Below are 22,422 nucleotides of genomic sequence, written 5' to 3'. Positions count from 1 at the left end.
GGACCATTTTTGTCAGTGGTTATATGAGCTGCCCTCCCAGCTGGTACCTTCAGATCCCAAGTCCCTGTTCTTCTGCCATCTCAGTTCCTGGAAAAACAACTCAAAGCTTGAGTCAGACACTCCATATATTGTTCAAGGATCTTCTCTGTAACATTGTTTATGACAACAAGAAATTATAACATGAACGCCTATCAACAGCAGGAGTAGTTCAATAGTACCACCACACACACACACACACACACACACACACACATTTTTTTTTTTTGTCTTTTTATTTGAGGGCTGCATCCGCAGCAGCATATGGAGGTTCCCAGGCTAGGGATCAAATCGGAGCTTTGGCTGCCTGGCAAAACCACAGCCACAGCAACATCAGATCCAAGCTGAGTCCTACACCACAGCTCACCGCAACACCGGATCATTAACCCACTGAGCGAGGCCAGGGATCGAACCCTCTTCCTCATGGATACTAGTTGGATTTGTTACCACTGACACAATGGGAACTCCAGTATCACCATATATATATGATGGAGTGTCATACCCATGCAGCTGTGATGACAGAAGGCCCAAGTATGTTGTTAAAGAGAAAAAGCAATTTAAGTGTATGCACAGGCAAAGGAAATTAATTGAAGGACATTTATTCATTCAACAAATATTTGTTAAACTTAAAACATTTAACTTTTAATAAATTTATTAACAGGGTTTGTTTACATGTGAGGAATGGGTCTGAGGGAAAAGCAGTAATTTGTACTTTTTGGTAACCTTCTGTATATATTTAAAAACCAAGAGAATTACTTTGTATAAAGTCAAGGTAAAAGGAAGTTTGAGAAAGCAAGTAGAAATATATAAAAGGTACTTCACTAGAAAGTGAGAGGGACATACAGAACTTGTAACAAATTTTTTTCTCTTCAGTTCTGTAAATGAGGATGGCAAGAGGCGCATTCTACTTTTAGTGCAGGTGGGAACTTACTCTACAACCGGAAAAAAACTGGGTCTGATGATAAACCGAATACCGCTTAACTTCTGCAACCCAGGTCTTCCTACCACGTGATTTGGAAAAGTGGTGTATCTGTAGATGGTGTGAAATTGAAGCTGCAGGAGCTGCTGCTGTCGATCTGCGGGGTTCGTCACCTCCCAGGCTCAACGTCATGTTGGACAGGACCCTGAATCTGGTATCACCCACCCCGTTTTATCAACAAGGCAACTCAAGCTCCAATAGGTCTCTGGGCTAGGATGGGACTTCTCCCCAGCACTGACGTCAAAGCCATACACCTAACACGTTACTCCCCAGCGGGCGACTCCGGTCCTGTACACACCGCAGCCTCCAGCCGCCTCGGCGTCCTGTCCATAGGCTCGGGAGACGGTAGGGGGCCGGAGCTAGCACCCCGGAGGCGGCGTCCACGCAGAAGGGGGCGGAGTGTCCGAGTCCCCAGCCCCGAGAAACCGGGAGCTCGGCGTAAGCCCCGCCCCAGCGGTCACTGCCAGTCTTTTCCTCTCCGCAGCGCTTGCGGGTCTTGAAGATGAAGGAGCGGGTCTTTTCCGGGCCACGGCCGGACTTCTTCCTCATTCTAGGCTTCTTCCAATTAGGGTTCCACCGCAGCTCTGCTCTCCGAACCCTCCAGGCCGCGGGCTGCGGGCTGCGGGCGGCGGCGGCTGCTGTGATCGGCGAAAAGACGCAGGAAAGGCCAGCCCTCGCCCGCGGGACTCTGCCTGGGCGCACGCGCAGTGCGTGAGCGCGGAGAGGGCGCGGCTGGCTGCGGCCGCGGCTGCGCAGAGGCGGGGACAGGCGCTGCGCCTGCGCAGTGGCGGGGCGGGGCGGGAAGGAGGGAGGCGGTGGCAGCGGCGGCGGCTGCTGAAGAGGAGGAGGAGGAGGAGGGGGAGCGGAGGGAGGTGTTTCTGTCAGTTCCGGCTGTTTGTTCGGGAAGTGGATCCGCCGCTGCCGGAGCAGCCCGGAGGGAGCTGCGGATCGCGAGGCCAGCACCGACCCCGCCCGCCCGCGCGCGCCTCCCCCGCCCGCCATGGCCCGGGACTACGACCACCTCTTCAAGCTGCTCATCATCGGCGACAGCGGTAAGGGCCGCGGCGGCCGGAGGCGGCGTGGGCCCTGCCGGGCGCGGCCCGCAGGGGCCTCGGGGCGGGCAGACTGGCGGGGAGGTGCCGGCCCGCGCGGGGCGGGTGGGGCAGCCGGCGGCTGCAGGGGCGCGCGGAGGGGCTCGGGGCGGCTCCGAGGTGAGGCTGGGGCGCGGGGATACGGAGCCGAGGGGCCGGGTGCGCGGGGCTCGGGGCTGGGCTCCCGGTCCACTGGTCGCGCCGGCCCCTGCCTCACGTGTGACCTTGGTCAAGTCGCGCGGTGTCTGGAGTTGGAGGGACCCAGGTTCGAGTCTCGGGACTACTAGCTTCCTCATTCTGACCTTGGGCGAATTGTTTCGCCTTTCCGAGCCTCAGTTTCCTCATCTGAGAATTGGGGACTTGCCTCGTAGGGTGGTGTGAGTATTGGATGAGATAAAGCTGGAAAAGTGCTTAACACTCGACCTGGTGGAGTGAGCTAGCTCTAGGTAGATGTTAGCAATCGATGTGGTTATCAGTAGCCTTTGGAAGCTTCAGTTTCATCCTCTGTAAAATGGGGATATTCCCAGAACCTTCCTCATGAGATTCCTGTGAGGTTTAAATGAAGTAAGACAGGTAAAGCACTTCACTCAAGGACTGGCACATTCCTGCTGAATTATTATCTCTGTATGCTTCCGTTTCCTCATCTGTAAAAATGAAATAGTAGTACGATCTGCCTCACTGAGCTGATTGAGTATTCAGTGAGATATTGCACACACTATGTTGGGAAAAGTGTCTGACACATAGTGAGTTCTTAGTATATGTTTGCTGTTACGTATTGTACACTAGATGCTAGACAGATATTGGAGGTGGGTCTGCCAACATTACAAAAGTGCTTTGACCGTTTATACACTCCTAGAGAGCTTGGGGCAGTGCTCACTCTCCAGTGGCTAGTGCAGTGCCTGGCACCCAGTAGGTGCCTAATATATATTTGTCGAATGAATGAATGAATGAATATCAAGTACCCTCGGAAAAGCTAGTCTGGTTTCTGAGAAAGGGTGGAGGGTTTTTAGAGGTGTTTGGAGTGCGGCAGGTAAGCAGGTTTATTAAAGGGGTGACCAAGAGGTCAGGGAAGCAGGCCCCAGGAGGTTTCTGGGAGCGTAGCTGAGGCCCTGGGACTTTATGATGGGGAAGGAGGCTTGGGAAAGTGCCAAGTTTATAGACCAGACTTGAGTTGAATGTGGGCATCGAGGTCATGTGACTGGAGGCAGAGGCCAGGTTGGTGGTGGAGCTCATGGATTATTAAGGAAAGAGGGGAAATCAAAGGTGTTGTCAGTAACTGATGTGGCGGTGTTGTGACAGCTGGGCCAGGAAAGTGGGTGGGTTTTGGTCTTGTTGTGGAGCTGGATTGGGACGGGGCTGATGGTTTGGATAAGGTGAAGGGTATCTGGGGTTTCTGTGATTGCTGGTGGAAGGGAGAAAAGTTAGGGGCTAACTAGGGAGATGAAGAGTAGCTGTGGCTGACAGAGGAGTTAGGAAGGTGGAGTGGTTTGAATGAAAGAAAACTAGAGAAGCTGTAGCCTTGCTTTTGGAGAAGGCCTATGGTGTTTCATGGGGTCCTGAGGCTTATGCCTTTCAGGATTTGATTTCAGCCCTCACCTTGGTTCTCAGGGGCTGGCACAGGGTGATTTCTGTCCTTTTGGAGTTAGTCAGCCCACCATAGTCAGGTCCTTATCCTTCTACAAGACATCTGAGGCCTGTGTGTTGATATTCAGAAATGGATAGCTCAGCAAGAAGATGCAACTTTTTGGCTTTTCTCCCCCAAGAAACCCAGGAGATGGTTTTGGCCACCTATCTCGCTGTACGTTTTGCATGGTGTATTGATTTTTCACTCAGAAGTCATGTGTGGAAGAAAACTCACTGGGTCAAGATTTATGTGATCTGGTTCCTGGTTAAGCCTGAGCATATAGGACTGTATGTGTAGAGGAGATGGATCCTTTGCAGTTTAATTTCTCTTGACAGCTGATACTCAAAGCCCAGTGCTTTTGAAGCTGGGAGGTGGTAGCCATGGAAGTTCAAACAGTGCTTTGGCAACTGAGCAAGGAGACTAACATCACGCCCTGCCCTGAACCTGGCCTTTTATGTGGTGATTTCTTAAGTATTTTCAAATGATTCCACAGACACTCTCTCATCTGGTTCTCACCTGTTGCCTGTGTGGTTTGTCAAATAAGGAAACTAAGGCTCAGAGGAGCTGAATGACTTGCCCCAAGTCACACGGCTCGTCAGAGGCAAAGCCAGGAGTTAATGTACATCAATGCTTTGTGAGCAGCTGGTGTCAGGCCTGGCAAACAGTAGGCCTTCAATGGATGTTAGTTTCTTTATTTATAAGTCTAGAGCTCTTCTTCCCACTCTGCCACATTGTACATGCTTCTGGAATACACTCTCTCAGCTTTTGCAGCTCTTCTTTGTGCCTAAGATTACATACTTTATCTTATACTTTCCTGGTGTTGGCTTTGATTTGTAACAGCATTTCATCTGATCCATGGGGCCAGCCATCCTCGTTTTTAGAACCTGGAGGCTGCAGTGGCCGTCAGAGATCTAGTTAAAGCCTTTAACTTTACAGATGAGTGAACTGAGGCTCAGAGAGGGGAGTGACTTGTCTGAGGTCATACAGTGAATTAGTTGCTGAGCCAGGATTAAAATGGAAAACACTTTACTCAAAAGTCTAAGGGTCTTCAACAGTCGTATAACTGAAGCAAAGAGGAGTGAGGGAACTAGAGCGCAAGGGAGGAACACAGCCGAGAGCGGGGACTTCTGTGGAGGCTTTTTGAGGACCAGAGCATCTGTGTAGGCTAAGAGGCAGAAAGCAGGGGAGAGCAGGGAGCTTGGTGTAGGGGGAGTGGTGGTGACTGAGAGTGGTGGGTAAGGTTTTATTGCAAAATAAATCTATGTCTCCTGACTCCCAAGCGGCATTGGGGGCTGGGACCTGTGCTCCCTGCAGGGAAGAGGATGATGGGGCTGGACTGGTTGGGTTTCATGCTGGAAATGACCCTTGAGCAGCTGCTGATTTTGGCTGTGGTGAAGGCACTGGCGGTACCTATCACTTGCTTAGGCGGGTGCTGTGGGGTGGATGGTCCCAGGGACGCCTCTTTAGGGATATTTAGGAGATGGTGTGTCTCGGGCTGGGTTTCCCTTCCTTTCAGAGGGAAGAGTGAGGCTGGAGGCGGGTGTCAGGCCTGAAGCAGCACTTGACAGGACTGTAGTGGTTTTGAGCAGCTCTGCAGAGGAGCTTGGGGTGAATGGAGGGACCTCAGAGAGGCCGAGCTATCTGGGCACTGTTGCTTCTCTGCTTCATGCAGAGAGTGCCCTCCTCCCCTCGCCAGACATTCGGGAGTTAGATACAGTTTACCTTTAAAAAAAAGGATTCTGCTGCCGCCCCCAACTTCCCCTCCAAGTTTGAACACCACAGCTTGGGCTCCTGTTGCCCCTGCAGCAGTAGTGTTAGGCAGCATGGCCATCTGCAGTTGGCATTGGCTTAGTCATGAGTTCACCAAACAGTGTTTTGCTGGTGCCTACTAAGTGCTGGGCCCGGCTTTCTTAGGGTGGGTGAAGCAGGATCTCCTTCCTAGAGGAACTCACAGCTTAGTGGGCCAGACACAAAATTTTTGCTGAGTAAGCAGACCCAAGAGGCTCTGGGAGGAAGCAAGGAGCTGGCGGGGCAATGGGGTGTCAGGGTGTTGGGCAGAGCGCCACCAGGGACCAGCGCAGGACCGCGGCTCTTCTTGGGCGGCAGGAAGTCTCGCAGAGGCCGCAACGAGGAAGTGGCCCGAGCAGCAGGGGCTGCAAGGCAGGGATGGGGCTGCAGCACCTGTCAGCTCAGAGCTGCACCCAGCCTGTCTTCAAACTAGGTTCCCTCCATAAGACAAATTCCGTGGGGCATCTCTGGGCGCCTGGAGCAGCGCCTTCTGAGGAGCAGGTTAACTTGAGGGTTCCTCCCCATCCCATGCATGGATACTCAAAATTCGCTTGAATCTTGGGGGGTAGTGGTGGGTCCGAGACCCTGGGTTAGGGTCTCCTCGCGTCTAGCTTTGATAGCACTGCTGCTCAAAATCAGACAGGAGGGTGACATAAAAGCCACTTTGGGGTCTTTTTATTCCACTTTTTGAAGGAGACAAAAGAAGGCCCCCCTAGCAGCATGTATTGGCAAGAGCCTTGGCGCTCTGGGGTGGATAGCCCTGAATTCAGATCCAGCTGCACGGCCCCACCAAGGCCCCTAGACCAGTGCAGCTTCTTGGAGCCTCAGGTGCCCCATCTAAGAGGTGCAGTTGGAGTTGCAGGAGCATCAAAGCGCGGCCATACACAGTGCTGTGTGTGCTAGTGCTTTCCCTCTGTGCTCAGTTGACCCAACTGGCCTTGGGGGTAGTAGGGACAGGAGGACGCAGGGCATAGGACAGGTGCCCGGGAGGCTAAAGCTGCTGTGCTGAAGGGAAGCCAGCTTTATGAGGATTCTGCCTGTTCTCAGAACAGGAGATGCCGTGGTGAGTGAAGTGGTCTGAGCACAGTGAGCTGTCTGGCTGAGGGGTCCTGGGTGAACACCCCCTCCCCACCCATGCAGCCGCCAATGGCATCAGCCCAGGAAAGCTGGCCAACAGTCAGCTCATTCTATTTGGGCCTTACTTTCCTTGCCTGCAGAATAGCGCCTATGGTCTCCTGGGTTCTTCCCAGCTGTGCAGCCCCTGGTCTCTCACTGCTCACAAACTGAAGCTCCACACATGTGTGTGTGTTTTCTAGGGACCACATTCCTGACACTCCTTGGGACCAGTATCACTTGGCCTTCTCCTGCTTAATTCCATTGTCGGGTCCCTTCTTCAGGGTTGCTGGCCCTCAGCATGGGTCCATTTCTCTTCTCTTCCTGGGGGACTTGGGGGCAACCTGTCTTACACTGAGATGGTGAAAAAGGTCAGAGATTGAGGGGAGAGATGTCTTGGTGGCTGGTTGGGGAGGGAGATGAGTGCTAACTGCTCTTCTGAAGAGTTAGGCCTTGGCCGTCTCCCTGAAGAGGGATCAGGGTTGGAGTGGGGACCCAGGCTCCTCTCATCTCCTGCTTTCTCCCCTGCAGGTGTGGGCAAGAGCAGTTTACTCTTACGATTTGCAGACAACACTTTCTCAGGTGAGTGTGCCCCTGGGGGGCTGCTGGGTGTTTTGAATTTGAAATCCTTTCCTCTGGTGCCAGAAGGCGCTGGCTTCTGACTGGATCAGAAACATCCTCATTCTGATTGGCAGACTGGGAAGGAGGAGGACAGGGCATAGGTTAGGTCTCTGTGGTTGCTCCCTCTCTTTTAAAAAAATTTTATTGAAGTATATGATTGATTTATAATGTTTTAATTTCTGCTGTGCAGCAAAGTGACTCAGTTATATATCTATATACACTCTTTTTTCATACTCATTTCCATTATGATTACCATAGGATATTAAATATAGTTCCCTGTGCTATACAGTTGGACCTTGTTATCCATTCGATATATACTAGTTTGCCTTTGCTAATGCCAGACTCCCAGTCCTTCTCTCCCCTACTCCTTCCCCTTGGCACCTATGGTCTGTCTTTATCTAGTTCAAAAAATCCTTTTGGGAGTTCCCGCTGTGGTACAGTGGGTTAATAATCTGACTGCAGCGGCTTAGGTCACTGCGGAGATATGGGTTTGATCCCCAGCTCAGTGCAGTGGGTTAAGGATCTGATGTTGCTGCAGCTGTGCCGTAGGTCACAGCTGTGGCACAGATTCACTTCCTGGCCCAGGAACTCCCATATGCTGTGGGTACGGCCATTAAAAAAAAATCCTTTTGCAGGCCCATCCTTTTACTACTCAGGGTCTTTTTTTGTGTCTCTCTCAACATTTTAAAAAGATGGAAAAAACTACAGGTTAGGACATACCTATATAAAATTTCAAACAAGAAAACTCAGGTGAAAAAGGAAAGCTGTCCCTTCCTCACCCTCTTGGGTGTCCTGGTAGCCTTGTCTCTTAGTCAAACTCCACGTGTGGCAGGTCGGCCCCTTGCCTCCCCCTTAGCACATCAGGGATCATCCTTCTATGTCCCTGTGGTTCTTTTGAATGGCTGTGCAACTTCCTGGGCTGTGCAGGGATGCATGAGGTCCATTAGCAGTGTTGTTCTCGATCCGTGTGTACTTTCTGGTTGCCTTTATTTTAAATGATGCTGCATTTCTTGGAACACACTCTGTGTTTACTCTTGTTTACAGTATAAGAAGTGGAAATGCTAGGTTAGGGGTATGTATGTTTAAAGCTTTCACAGAGTTCCCGTCGTGGCTCAGTGGTAACAATTCCAACTAGTATCCTTGAGGATTTGGGTTTGATCCCTGGCCTCGTTCAGTGGGTTGAGGATCCAGGATTGCCATGAACTGTGGTGTAGGTTGCAGACATGGATTGGGTCCTGTGTTGCTGTGGTTGTGGCGTGGGCCAGCAGCTGTAGCTCTGATTTGAATCCTAGCCTATGAACTTCCATGTGTCTCAGGTGCACCCCTAAAATGAAAAAAAAAAAAAAAAAAAAACTTTCACAGGTACTGCCAAGTCACCTTTCACAGAAGATGTGAAAGGACACTCCCACTGAAAGGGACAGAAGAGTGCCTTGTCAACACTGATGGCTGCTGGGTCTTAAGGGTCTTCATTTTTGCTCAGCTGATGGGTATAAAGTGCTGTCTCATTTAATCTTGTGTTTCCCTGCTGACTGGTGAAGTTGGACACGTTTGTGTTGGTTGAGTACATCAGTACTTCAGGTTGGCCTGGCCTTTGTGATCGAAGACTGGGTGTGACTGCCTGTTGGATTCCCTGCGATGTGGTTGAAGGGTGCGCTTCAGTCAGGAAGTGACCGATTACCTGGCAGACGCCTCTCTCCTGGGGGAGAGGTGGGTTTCTCTTGACAGTGGCCCTGCAACACCCCTGGTGGTGTGATGTTGGAAAGAGTTGTCTTCTCTGTGACCATGAGTATGACTGAGTCTCCCCTCATCCGTAAAGTGGGATTGATTATCACCCCCACAATCCTACTCAGAGTTATTGTGAGGATTGCCTGGGACTAAATAACCTCTCAGTAAACACCAGTGATTTGTCAGTGGTTCAAGAATGGTGACTAATGGGCACTTTTCACTGTGCTGAGAAACATTTGTCTTCCTCATTATGTCCCTCTGACTCCCCCTCCTGTCAGCTCTCAGCTCCTGGAGGGTTTTCTTTTGCACCCTCTCCCCTGCTTTCCATTTCTACCCGTATCTTAGTTTAGACCATGGCTGGTTCTAGCCTGAAGTATTACAGCAGCTCCTGCCCATCCCATACCAGACTGTTGAATTCACCTTGTTAATACAGGTCTCTGGCAGGGTCTCCTTTGTTTAAAACCTCAGCAGTCCTCTCTCATATGAGCAGAGCCTCTAGCAAGGTTTCTGCTTTAGCATCATTGACACCCTCGGCCTTGTAATTCTTTGCTGGGGGGGCGCTGTTCTGTGCATTGAAGGATGTTGAGCAGCATCCCTGGGCTCCACCCACCAGATGCCAGCAGCTTTCCCCCCAGCCTAGTTGTGACATCCAAAAATATCTCCACACATTGCCCAGGGTCCTCTGGGGGCACTCGGCCATCCCCTGTTGAAAGCCACTGGTCTTGATGATCTTCAGCTCACCTTTCCAACTTCCTTTCTCATGCCTTTTGTTGGTTATTTCGTGTTTTCACCAGCTCACTCATTCAGCCATCAGCACTAGGTCCCGGGCCCATCTCCTTGGTGTCATCCAGTCCCTGTGGAGAGCCAGATGCCGTCTTGTTCTCTGAATGTTTTCTCTGTCTTTGCTTCTGCCTCAGCTTTTTGCCTCTGGGTGGGATCTTTCCCCACCTAATCACAACTTTTGAAATCATACCTGTTCTTTCAGGCCAGCCCAAATGTGACTTCTACCCCGAGCCTTCCTTGATCCCCACCCTACTTTGAACTTTGACCCTCCCCCATCTACTTTCCACACTTCATATAGTCAGATGTGAGTGTGTCTTGGTGGCACTGGGTCACTGTAAGCTCCACATGGGGTGAGAACATGTGCTCTTTCTTAGTATTTGGGCCTCTGTAAGCCTGGACAGGACTGTTTTGTCGCTAGAAATTCTCTTCAACTCCCATCTTTCATGCAGATGTCCCAAGAGAGCTATTTACAGTGCAGCTCAGGCTCAGATTAAAACCCTTCAATGCCTCCTTGTCACACATAAGAGATAGTACAAGCTCTCGAAAATCGTACGAAAACCCCAAGATCTGGCTTTGCCCTCTACTCCCCACCTACTTCCCTTTGGTGCTTGACCTCACATGACACCCCTACACACACACACACCCACACCCACCCACACACCCCCACACACCCACCCACCCACACACACACCCCATTGCTATTTTTGCTGCTCTCTTTTCTGTCCAGGTCATGACTTGTATTTTAGGAAGTTACTTTTGTGGGTCACTTAAAATGTTTGGAATAGACTAGAAAAGAGAAACTCCGAGAGCATCATCATCTCCCCTGTTGGCCGCAGCCAACAGGTCCATGCCCTGGCCACTCTAGTAAAGGAGCGTGTCTCCTCCCCCTGTCACATCCTGTTTTATTTCCCTCATGGCACTCATTGCTCTAGACATTGTCTTTATCGCTTTGTTTCATTGTATCCTGTCTTTTGTCCTCACCTCCACTGAGGGCTCCTTGGGGCAGGAACCTTGTCTTTTTTGTTCAGGGCTGTGTCCTCCAGGCACAAGGAGTGCGTGGGGCGGGTCTGACCAGGGCAGCCGTGGCCTTGCTAACATGCTTGTGTGTGCAGGCAGTTACATCACCACGATTGGCGTGGATTTCAAGATTCGGACCGTAGAGATCAACGGGGAGAAAGTGAAGCTGCAGATCTGGGACACGGCTGGGCAGGAGCGCTTCCGCACCATCACCTCCACGTGAGTCAGGCCAGCACCTCACCGCTGACATTTAGACACAGTTGAGCCCCTAATGCTGAGTCGAGGTAGAAATGTCCTTGGGGCAGGTCCCCAAGGCTGTGGGGAGGCGAGCCCCTTGCTGGCAGCAGCGGGTGGTGTCGAGTGGAGCCCTTCCTTCTCCTGAAGAAGCGAGAGGAGGAGGAGGGCCCTTGGTGTGGCCCTGCCCTCAGTGGGCAGTGACTGAACACCTCGCTGTGGAGCTGGCAGGACAGCGCGCGTCAGTCAGCCAACCCTCTGGCCTTGGGTTCCGTTGTCTGTAAGATGGAGTAACGGTGATGTTGGCTTCAACAGGTAGTCACTTAGGCAATGACAGTTACTCTTGTTAGGTGTCAGCTGTGACAGCTGGGGTTGGCCGTGCTCCATCCTGACTTCTCTCTGTTGAGGGGCCTGGAAGCAGCACTGGGAGGTAGGAGGCCACTGGGCTGCCTTCCAAAGCTGTTTACTGGGAAGCTGGCCCACCCTGAGGGTTGCCCTCCTTTGCTGCTGCAGAACCTTTGTGGTTCTTAGCTGTAAACAGGAGGAAAACCCAGTTAGAGCTCCAGACAGCAGGGGTTCTGTGGAGGGGCTGCTGGTTCTCAGGCTGTTAATGGAACAGCTTCCAGGAAAAAGCAGGGCTTTGAAGGCATATAGTTTGGATTTTACATTTCTGCTCTGCTGGTAACCTTGGGCAAGGTGCCTAAACTCTCTGTGCTTCGGTTTCCCAGAGGGCTTGTCTTTGGATTTTGATTTAATGTCGACTCCCATTGCTTGGGCTTCACACGGATGGTGCTTGCATCATCCCATTTTACAGATGAGGGAGCTTCCACTAGGGGTCCTGCTCCCTGCGAGGGGCCGTGCCTGGCTCTGCACCTGGGAGTATGCAGAATAGGAGCCGGTGCCTGGCCTGGAGTAGTTGCTTCTTCCGTTAGTCTCTCCTTTACCACTGCCAGCAGCTTGTGTGAGTGGATCTCTTAGGAGGGTGTGAGGAAGTGCCTGCCAGAGACCCCTCTACTCCCTGCTGTGTGGAAATGGCCAGACACCAGGCTGGCTGCCCATCTGGGGATCTCTGGGGGTGGAAAGTGTGAGGGGTGAAGAGTCCTCGTGGTGGCTGGGAGTGTGCGGGGACTCCAGGGGTGCTGGCTGGGTGGGGAGTGGTGATAGGTGGGGGGTGGGGGGTGGCCCTGGTAAGGGGGTTCAAGGGGCCAGAGCCTGAGCAGCCCTGGAGTAGGAGATGCCTGTCACTGGGCTGGCCCTGTGATGAGCACATGTGCCATGGTCTGTGACTCACTGAGACCCCCTGTCCTGGGGGTTGCCCGGTGCAGCTCTGCCATTACTAGTCCCCTTGCGTCTCAGCAGCTGCTCCTGAGGCCTCAACTAAGGAGGGTGCTGGGGTCGAGGCTCCTTGGGGTAGGGTGGACGTCATGCCTTTGGGCGGCATAAGCCTCCCAGGACTTCTTGTCAGGGTCGGGAAGTCTGGGCAGGGACCCTGGATGTCCTTACTCCCAGCCGGGGTTGTTGCTAAGGACTTCACCTGCTCATTTAATCCTGGGAAAGAGTCCCGTGATTATCTCCAATTTATAGACAAGAAAACTGAAGGCCCAGAGAAGGTGAAGTGACCTAGCTTGGCTGGTTAGTCAGGAGTTGAACTGAGGTCCGTCTAAGCCAAAGCTCTGTCTTTAACCGGTCACCACCCTGCTCTCTGCTGTCCCGCCCCCTCCCCAGAGCTGGGGCTGAGGCAGATGCTCTAGTGCCTCCTGTGGGTACAGGGCAGCTGAGAATACTGGGCCTGTGGCCACAAGAAATGCTTTGGGCAGTGCAGTGGGGCCCAGGAGCCTGAGCCGTTCATCAGAGGAGCACAGTCCTGAGGTCAGCTCCTTTCTGGGTGGGTGGGAACAGGCTGAACTGCCGCCTTCATCCTCCGGACAGTTCCTCCTGCGCCCAAGGGCAACCCAGGGTGCTTGAGGAGGTGGCTCTGCTCGCTGGTGTCCTGCCTGCCAGGGGAAGGAGTCTGTGAAGAGTTCAGGAGCTTGTTCTCCTTCAAGGATGGGGCAATCCAGGTGCAATAGTGTGGCCTGTTCTGATTCAGGGCATTGAAAAAGAAACTAAAACTGTATCCTGGTAGTCTGACGAGAAGACCCTGTTGTCCCCCGATTACTGTTTCTTGCCTTGTGGTAGCTGGGTGTACCGACCCTGAGCAGTGTGGCTGGGCCGCAGGTTGCGGGGGCGGGGTGTGTGTGTGTGTGTGTGTGTGTGTGTGTGTGTGTGTGAGAGAGAGAGAGAGAGAGAGAGAGAGAGAGAGAGAGAGAGAGAGAGAGAAAGAGAAAGAGAGAGAAGGGTGGGGTCAGGTAGTGAGGGGGAGGGAGAGGCAGAGAAGCTCCTTCTGTACCTGGCCCTGGGCTCAGACCCTAGCTGTGACTGCCAGCAGGTTGCTCCACTGACCCCATGTCCTCACTGGTGACATGGTACCCCTCATGTCTGTCATACAGTTCAGGGGGTCTGAAGTTCTGGCATAGAGCGAGGCTGTGGGGCGTGGACGTGATGACTGAGACGGCAGAGGAGTGGGCAGCCCATGGTGCCCTTCTCGCCTGGGCTCTGAGCCCTGACTAGTTCTCTCTCCCAGATGAAATCCAGAGAAGGCGAGGTTCCTGGGGAGCAGTGGGGACTGTGGCTGAAGGCATTTCTTGGCATCTTCGATTGTCTTCAGCAAAGGAGAACCTGGAAAGGCATTCCACTGGTTGCATATCTTTTGCTGGCAGGGGACAGTCTTCTTTGTCCCCTGGTTGCCAGCATGCTCTCCTCACCTGCTCAGGTGGGTGTCCACCAGGTGGAACCAGGTGATGACCTGGCACTCTGGAGGGCAGGGCCCAGGGCTTGGCTGGCTTGATTGCTTAGGGTCCCCAAGGCAGGGCACTGTCCTGGGAAGGCAGAGCTGCGGGCAGAACAGAGCCCCTGGGGCCAGCAGGTGTCTGAGGGTGGAGAGCTGGGGTTGGGAGGCAGGTTGGGCTCTTGCTCGCTGCCTTGGTGGCCAGCTCAGGGAAGCTGCCTCGCTATGCTGTCCCTGGGTTTTCTTCTGTGTCAGGAGCCCAGATTGTCACTGAAGGAACTTAAATCAACAGTGATAATAAAGAGCTGGCCCTTGTGAAAATGTATATTATTATCTCCTTAGTCCTCATGGTCACCCCAAAGTTAGTACTGGTACCCTCATTTTACAGTTGAGGCATCACGAGGTACATGCAGTCACTTCCCAGGGTCCCACAACCTTTTGGAGATGGAGCTTGGCTGACCCTTGTCCTGTGACTGGGCGTAGACTGTGCAGTCGCCAGAGTACTGATGGGAAGGCAGGTGAGAAGGGAGCTGCATGTGCCAGCCTGGCCGGCTCCATCCTCACGCAGCCTGTGCTATCTCAGAATCGCTCCCCAGGAGAGGCCGAGCGCCCAGGCCCTGAGAAGCCCCAGGAGGGCGGAGATGCTTGGGGGTGGGCCAGGAGGAAGCAGCCTGTCCCCCCATGAGTGACCTCTTGCAGGCAGTGGTTCTTCCCCCCTTCTCAGAAGCCCCTGGTGAGTGACAGTCTGCAGCGCTAGGTGATGGCGTAGGGTCAGGGCAGGGGGTGGCCCTGGCTGCCAGGTCAGTAAAGGCTCTCTCAGGAAGTGTGAGGCCCGGTCCTCCTCTTCCTCGCAGTCAATGTCCTCTGTCCATCCTCCTGAAGCATATGAGTGAGGGGGTTGGTGGTGTCTGGAGAGGAATGTTCACATCCTCCTGCCTTGCAGACCTTTCAGCTGACCTCAGGCCCAGGGTCTGCCCTTTGGATGTGCCCGGATGCCCAGGCAGTGTCCCTGCCCTCCTTGCCCCCAGTGTGGCAGGAAGGGAGGTGTCCACCTGCCCCAGGGGAGTGAACACAGACCTTGGAAGGCTTCATGAGTGGTGTGCCTTCTTGGAATGGCATTTTACTAAGACAGATTTGAGTACAGAAACAATTTTTGAATGTTAAAAAGGTGGTAGTGATACTATGTCAAATGCAAACATTGCCTGAATTTTAAAAATAAAACAAGAACTTCAAAGAAGCTTCATGCTGTTGGAAGCCCCTGAACAACCTGGTTGACCACCGCCACCATAGGGCCTACTGTGTCTGGGGACAGTGCCAGCAGCAGTCCTGCCAAGTGTCCTTCCTGCAAGCTGGGCCCCAGGATGTCCAGCAGAGGCCAGAGGGGGAGTAGACCCGGAGTGGGGAGGCTTGTGCCCACTTACTGTTTCCCAGCCGCTGTCCAGATGCAGGCAGGCAGGTCCTACGAAGGGGCTTCTCGTATTTAGGCTGAAGATGTGACACAGACCCTGGCCCTACAGGTATTATCGGGGGACCCACGGGGTCATTGTGGTTTATGACGTCACCAGTGCTGAATCGTTCGTCAACGTCAAGCGGTGGCTTCACGAAATCAACCAGAACTGTGATGACGTGTGCCGGATACTAGGTGAGGCCAGACCCAGCAGGGTGGATGGTGGGTGGCGGGCGTTCCCTCGTGGTCGGGCTGACTCTGCTTTGCCTTGAAGTGGGGAATAAGAATGACGACCCTGAACGAAAGGTGGTGGAGACAGAAGATGCCTACAAATTCGCCGGGCAAATGGGAATCCAGTTGTTTGAGACCAGTGCTAAAGAGAATGTCAATGTGGAAGAGGTGAGGCCTGTGCCAGAGGGGCCAGGGGTGCAAGTGGGGCCTGCCTGGGGCATATGAGGGGCTGACAGAAAGCATCATGGTAACTGCCATTTATTGAGTGCCTGCTGTGTATGCTAAGCCCTCTACAGCTGTCACCTCATATCTCAATCCTTCTGAGTTAAAGCAGTCTCACATTCAGATGGGAAATGGAGATTCCAGCTTAGGGACTGTCACCCAAATCGTTAGAAGCTGAGTTGAACTTAGACCTGCTCCACACCACAGCTGTGCACGGTGTCCACTCAGTCCCTGCTGCCCCATCCCTCCCTGCCCCACCGTGGTCACCTCTTCCTGCTCTCTGGCTTTGCCTGGGGCCTCAGCCTCCTGCAGAGACAGGCTGCTTCCCTGTGGGCTCCTGGGGAAGCACATGCCTGTCCACTTAGGGGCCTGTGGTGAGGCCCTGTGTCCTCTCCTTGTTCCCTGTGTAGACAGGTTGTGAGGAGCGAGTGAAGCAAATTATGTCACATGCTTGATACCTTTCCTGGAGTGGAGGAGCATGGGGGGATGACATCGCAAGGATGTCTTGGGGCAGCCCAGGGAGGGTAGGGAGGGTTCTAGGTGGCACGCGGAGTGGGCAGGCTCTGGGTGCTTTTTAGTCTGTCTCCAGAGCGGGGCACCTTTATCTGTGTTACCTGAAGATTCTAGCTGAAGGAAAGTTCTTTCCCCTTTAAAAGACTGGAAAATCCCTGAGAGATTGAGCTCCCCAAAACATAGCTCAGAGGTCTTTGATATTGTTCCTTGTTGACCTTTATAACTCACCACCTCCTTCTAGAAAGGGTTTGAGGGCACACATACAAAAAATTGATGATTAGAACTAGAAAGCTGGGCCCAGGGAGGTGGCTGTGGGGGGGGGTCTCCACGCTGGTCTGAGGCCTGCCCTGCCTCCTTCATCCTCACAGATGTTCAACTGCATCACAGAGCTGGTCCTCCGAGCAAAGAAAGACAACTTAGCAAAACAACAGCAGCAGCAACAGAACGATGTGGTGAAGCTCACAAAGAACAGTAAACGAAAGAAACGCTGCTGCTAATGCCCCCAGCCCACTGCAGAGACTGCACTGCGGCCACTCCCCCGGCCCCAGGCCGCGGGGCTCCTCTCCTGGGGGACAGTCTCAGTTTTGTGCCGTTATTTAAAGAATTCTCTCCACGTTTTGTACCGGGAGGCGCCATTGGCACTTCCTCCCCTCCCCCTTCGAGTGCCAAGAAGGTGGACAGCCTGCCCTTCCCTTCTGGTGCCCCTGCCCCCCGGCCGAGGTGCCTGGGCCCAGCGAGGACGCTGCCAGCCGAGCGGACTGATTAACCGGAGTTTGTACATAATGTATATTGCTTTAACCAGTGTATCACCCTCGTCCTGCTCTGGCTTTTGCCTCCTCCTTAATGCCAGCCTGCTGCGACACCCCTCCCCACCCCATCTTACCGCCAGCAGCTTCCTGAGGAGACAGGATCGCATTCTTGATGCACCTTTTGCCAACTTGGGCTGGTGGAGTGGGCTCCGTGTGACTCGTTCTCTCTGCAGGCTGTCGGCATCTGTCCCTGGCATGTAGGGGCTCACCCCTGGCTGGGTCCTGTGCCATCCCAGCTCCCTCCCCTCCCCTCCCCATCACCATTCTGGCAGCTGGGGAAACCTGGCCTTGAGGTGGGCCAGGGGGTTCCCATCAGGAGTCACTCCTGCCTGCTGGCCCACAGACTTCTTGCCCTGCCTTTTAAACGCCTCTGAGCTACAAACCCAGGGAGCCACGGCTTCTAACTTATATACCAACCTGTTTCAGTTCCAGCAGAAAGGCAGAGGTGTGTTTGTGCAGGGATGGTCTTGCAGCGGGGCTAAGGAGCATTATTTTATCAGATAAAGAAAAAAATGAAGCCAAATCAAATGAATTAAGTTCCTCATACTTTTTTTTTTTCTTCCTGAGGTTTGGTTGGCACAGCAAGCAGAAAGTTGTGGCCTCCCCACTTTGGGTCCAGTGTTTTTAGAAAAAGTGAATGGCTGCCGGTCGTTGTGGACCTGGGCTCTTGGCCAAGCAGCTCTGCCTTCCTGGACGTTAAGGAGGGGCCTCCCACTGAGTCCTGGTCTCCAGTGCAGCACCAGGCACCTTTGAGTGTGGAGAGTGAGTGCCAGGGGCTGCTGGGCCCTGGGGACGATGTCTCTGAGGTGGACACAGGCAGCCTTGGATCACTGACTGGACTGTTTTAGTAGAAAGGCAGCAGGAGGACTTCTTAGCTGGTGGGAAGGAATGGCCGCCAGGGCTGGGAGCCAGCTTTGACCCACCCTGGTGCCCTGGAGGAAAAACCAGGGTCATCTTGACTGTCACCTTCACCCCCTCAGGACCACACTTCATTCACCTTTCCCCTAAAAGGATCACGTAACTTGGGAATAATTTATTCCAACACCATGATGTGTTTTACTAGATTTCCTTTCTTATTCAATTTCCAGGCTGAGCCCTGATTGGACAATCACATCACGGATCTCACTGTAGATTTTCCATGTCATTGTTGATGGGTTTTTAATCAATAAAAACTAGGGGTTTCTTCTCACCTGTCTTTCCACTCCCCAAACTGCCAAAAGCCGTGGTTCTGTGTGACAGGCCTTCACTTTGGAGCCACAGGAAGAGGTGGAGGAGCTCTGGGCCTGGGAAGACGGTGCTGTGGGAGCGACAGCAGGCAGCCCCATCTGGCTGGGGGGCTGGGAGTCTCCGTCCTCAGGACTGTCCTGGTGACCACAGGTCCTGTGGGTGGTGTGGAGAGCTTGGGGCTCGTGGGTGAGCTGCAACTAGACTGTGAGCATTTCAGGTGACACCAGTGTGGCAGTGCTTGCAAATTCAAGCAATAAGAGGAGGGGGTCCTGGAAGCTTCTAGCAACCAGACATCCAGACCCAGATGGTGAGCTGATTTGGTGACAACAGTGTGCCTGTCCCACTGAGTGTCACACGCATGAAGTGGGGGTGGTGGGGGGGAATGACTCAAGGCTGGACCAACATCCTGGTGGATCTGACGTGAAATTCCTGTCGAACAACAAAACTTTTAAATGGTTTGGTAGGATTATTTCTGTATTGAAAGTTTCTAATTATGCTTTTTAAAAAAAAATACTAAAAATAAAGGTTCAAGCTGCCAAATTTTCTTCCAGGGTCTATTTGCTCTCCAGCTGTGCTCTAGGTGGGCCTGGCTTCTTCCAACCCACTGTGTCCAGCTCTTTGTTCTGGTCTGAGTCCTGCACAGGTGGCTGTTGAGGCACAGGAATGCTTTCAGAAGCCATGTTGGTTTTCTCCATGACAGGTGGGTCCAGATTGAGCTTCCCCGTTGGTGGGGAGCACACGTGGTAAGATGCCAGGGGAAGCGCCGTATTTATTCTCCATGTGCCTGGGAGGATTCAGCGGAAGCATTGCCTACAGTGATTTCTTTCTGACTTGAAGTTTCTGCCAAGCTGCTGGACCTGTTCAGGGCTTGGGAAAGGGCACTGGCAGGGCCTGTCAAGTGGCAACTGTAACACTGGCTGGGGGCACATGGAAAAGGTACCTTCAGCCATAGCTCCCAAAACAACTTCACTGACAATACATCCAGGGGTATCCAGGGGAGGTGCCCCTCCCTGGCTGAATCCATTGATTGGTACAACATATGGGGTGACCCTCAGGAGGGTGGGGGGACTGTCATCACCTCTTCATGGCTGGCCAGCCAGCAGTTCTAAAATGCAAGCTGCATTCTGACCAAACACCCCCTCTAAGTACCCAGTGACTGAGGCGGAAAGCTCTGTAGAAATTCATTTTATTCTTAGACTATTTTCAAAAGAAGCAGTGGTGCGCTGTTTTTCTAAAAATATGCCTTTATAGATTCATATATAATATGTATATTATAAAATCCATACATGTATTTACATGATTGCTACATACAAAATTACAGCACTGTGGTATGTACATATCTATAGGTACATTCTTTCCACTCATCCCTGCTGTGCTTTTCCCGTGAGGGAGGGAGATGATCTTTTGTAAAGCAGCTTGTGGGCTGCCTCAGCCTGGGGGCCTCTGAGTCTAGAGTTGGGGGCTCAGCAGAGAAGGTGAAGTGGCCGCTGAGGAAGGAGCAGGAGCAGCAGGTTGCCAGGTTCGTCCTTCTGGGGGCCTGGTGGGCAGTATCTGGAGGCGTCCACCCCGTGATGCCAACATTGCCTTTTAAGGTGCAGTGGCTGACTGCAGACCCCTCTGGGGCCGTTCTGGAGCCTGGACTTGCTTTGGCCAAGCCAAGAACTTGTATGTATGAGCAGAGTGGTAGTGGTGGGGTGCTGTGGGAAGAGGAGACCCCCCTCCCAGCCCTGGCCCAAGGAAGGGAAGGGCTGAGCCTGCAGAGGGCCTATGTCCAAGGGGGTGGGGAGGGGACAGGACCTTCTTCCTCTTGAGCTTAGGATGGCCTCAGCCAAACCCTGGCAGGGCCCAACTGTGGTTGAGCATAGGACAGCCCCAGCCGGCAGGCCGGAGGCTGGGGTTCCTGGCCTGGGGGCAGAGGTGCATGCACGTGGGTGAGGAGCCGCCTCCTTCCTGGGCCAGGGGCTGCAGAAGGATGGGGTTTGGGCCTGGGCCTGGTGCCCTGCAGGACCCGGCCCCCACGGCTCAGGCCAGCTGGGGGTAGCAAGGGCCTCCTGAGGCATGCAGAAAGGGCCTCCATCTCTTCTGTTCCCCAATCCCCGTATTCCAAAACACAAGGGTGGCGGTGCTTGGGGTGGGGCACGGGAACCACCAAGGGGAAGGCGGGGGTGCGCTGTGATCTGTCAGGTCTGAGCAGCAGAGCCCAACCAAGGGGCTGCTCTGGAGGCAGGCTGAGCCTGCTGACAGCAGCAGATCCTGGGGAAGCCCAGGCTGGGTGTGGCCAGGCGGTGGGGACGAGGCTTCTGCCTGTCCCTCTGTTGGGGGCAGCCTTCAGAGGCCGAGCAGGCCTTCCTGGATGGTTTGGCCCCAGTGCGGGTGGGCAGTGCACCCCCCGAGCCTGGCATGGGGCTGGGGGGCCGGCATGTAAACACGGTGGGCTGAGCCCTCGCCTACATGCCCTTTTCAGTCGCCTCCAGTGCACCCATCCTTGCTGGCCTGACTCCTCCCAGCTTAAATTTTCCTGAAGAATGAGAAGAGCCGTTTGCCCTCAGCGGTGCTGGGCTCGTCCGTGCGCCCCGAGCCATGCGCCCTGGAGAGGGCAGCAGCAGGCCGGCTCTGTTCCTTCAGGTGTGTGTCCATCAGCTGCCGGTCAATGACCCTGTGCATGTCATCCTGCAGGGGGCAGAGTGGAGGGGGCTGAGCAGGTTCTGACCTGGCGCTGGGGTGGGCAGGGAGGTGGCAAATGTGGGAAACACAGAGGTGAGGAGGATGAGATGAGTGAGCAGCTGTGGCCATGACTGCCCTGACCCAACCAAGAAAGCAGCAAGTGTGAACACAGTGCAGGAACACATGGGAGCCACGCTGCACCTCCGGCTTCCTCCAGGGCTTGGCCTGGCTTCTGGCTGGTGTTATCCCCTCAGCTGACCCTGCAGATCAGGTACATCCCTACAGGCCCAGAGGATGATGGCTGCAGCTGATACCTGCGCCTGTCTCTTAAGCCAGCTCACCAGCCCACACTAGCATTCTCAGCCTTGCCTGTGACAGGCCCTCTGTCCTGCTTCCTGTGTCCCTGGGAGCTGTGTGGGTGCCTCACTTGATACCCATCCCTTTTCCAGGCCTGAGGGTGACCTCAGCTTGCTAGCTCTCCAGCCCAATGGCCTGGCCTCTCAGGGCTTTTGCTGCCTCCTTTCTCCTTCAAATTACTACCAGCCTGAGCTGCTCTGCCTACCCCTTGCACCACTGGCAGCTCCACATGCAAGGCCACAGACCCTAGTGCTGCCCTTACCCACCACCAACCATGCACTCGGCCCTCACTGGTGAGGTGCCAATTTGACAGAGGCCAGGGATATCATCATCTTCAGGGCTTGTCTTGCTCCAGCTTAGGCCCCTTTCCTTGGCTTCCTCACTGGAGTAGCACCTTTCTCCTCCGATTTGTTAAAGTTGCAAAGAAAATGTCCCCCTCGCCTGACTCTGCCTTACAGAACATCAGCTTTTATGCTGCGGGGGGGCTAATGGACAGCATGGCTCCACTCTCTGCATTCTAGCTGCTAGATTCTGAGTCTGTGCAAGGTTCCATTCGACAAAGGCATCTGGCCACCAACAAATTATGAAAACCACTGGTTTAGAAACTTTAGCAGCCCTGTCGAGTAGACATCGGCAGGAAACATAACAAGCGTCTAATCCCTAAAACCAGAGGGTTCTGGGATGTCCTGGTGAGAAGACTGAGCCTTAGGCTGCACACTGCAGTGAGTCAGCCGCTCGTGTCCAAGCACAGGACAGTGAGGCCCGCGCTCAGGCGGGGCGCTCCCTGAGGTTGGGAGAGATGACCTCTGTGGCCCAGAGCAGCCGCTCACTTGGTGAGCATAGGAAGTGGGGCTGGCTGGCCCCTCTCCCTGACCAGCTTGTCCGTCACCTCCTACCTGCTCACCCACACTCTCACCAGTGGGCGTCACTCAAATGCCTTTGTAGGTTTAAGTGTGAAACAAAGGGACTTTCCTGACCCTGTAAATGGTAGCAGTGTGGACCCCTTGCTCATGTCCTTGCCATGTGCACCTCTCCTTCTCCTCACAGAGTCGAGGCACGGTCCCTACTCTTAAGGTCCCAGTGTCCAATCCTCAGCAGTCCCCTGCACTTGGGA

General features: G+C 53.7%; 2 protein-coding genes across 7 annotated transcripts in view; one reads left to right on the top strand and one right to left on the bottom strand.

Annotated features, from left to right (window-relative positions):
• On the top strand, positions 1,888-18,831 carry RAB35 (RAB35, member RAS oncogene family). Its single transcript, NM_001243291.1, has 6 exons — positions 1,888-2,067; positions 7,163-7,213; positions 10,873-10,996; positions 15,356-15,480; positions 15,560-15,684; positions 16,620-18,831. The coding sequence occupies exons 1-6, from the start codon at positions 2,016-2,018 to the stop codon at positions 16,746-16,748; spliced, it is 606 nt and encodes a 201-aa protein (NP_001230220.1). The 5' UTR covers positions 1,888-2,015; the 3' UTR covers positions 16,749-18,831.
• Positions 17,608-22,422, bottom strand: part of BICDL1 (BICD family like cargo adaptor 1) — a 121,078-nt gene continuing 116,263 nt past the window's right edge. For 5 of the 6 annotated variants that reach the window (XR_307437.3, XM_005670702.3, XM_005670704.3 and 2 more), the window contains one exon: positions 17,608-20,957. Coding sequence is in view for 5 of the 6 variants with exons in the window: in XM_005670702.3 (XP_005670759.1) it covers positions 20,796-20,957 (162 nt within the window). In the remaining variant the exon portion in view is untranslated. Of the gene's footprint in view, positions 21,004-22,422 lie in introns of all 6 variants that reach the window. The other variant, XM_021074227.1, reaches the window with a different exon arrangement.

Source organism: Sus scrofa, chromosome 14 (assembly GCF_000003025.6).
Source record: "Sus scrofa isolate TJ Tabasco breed Duroc chromosome 14, Sscrofa11.1, whole genome shotgun sequence".
Taxonomy (NCBI): Eukaryota; Metazoa; Chordata; class Mammalia; order Artiodactyla; family Suidae; genus Sus; species Sus scrofa.
This window is presented reverse-complemented; position numbering and strand designations above follow the sequence as displayed.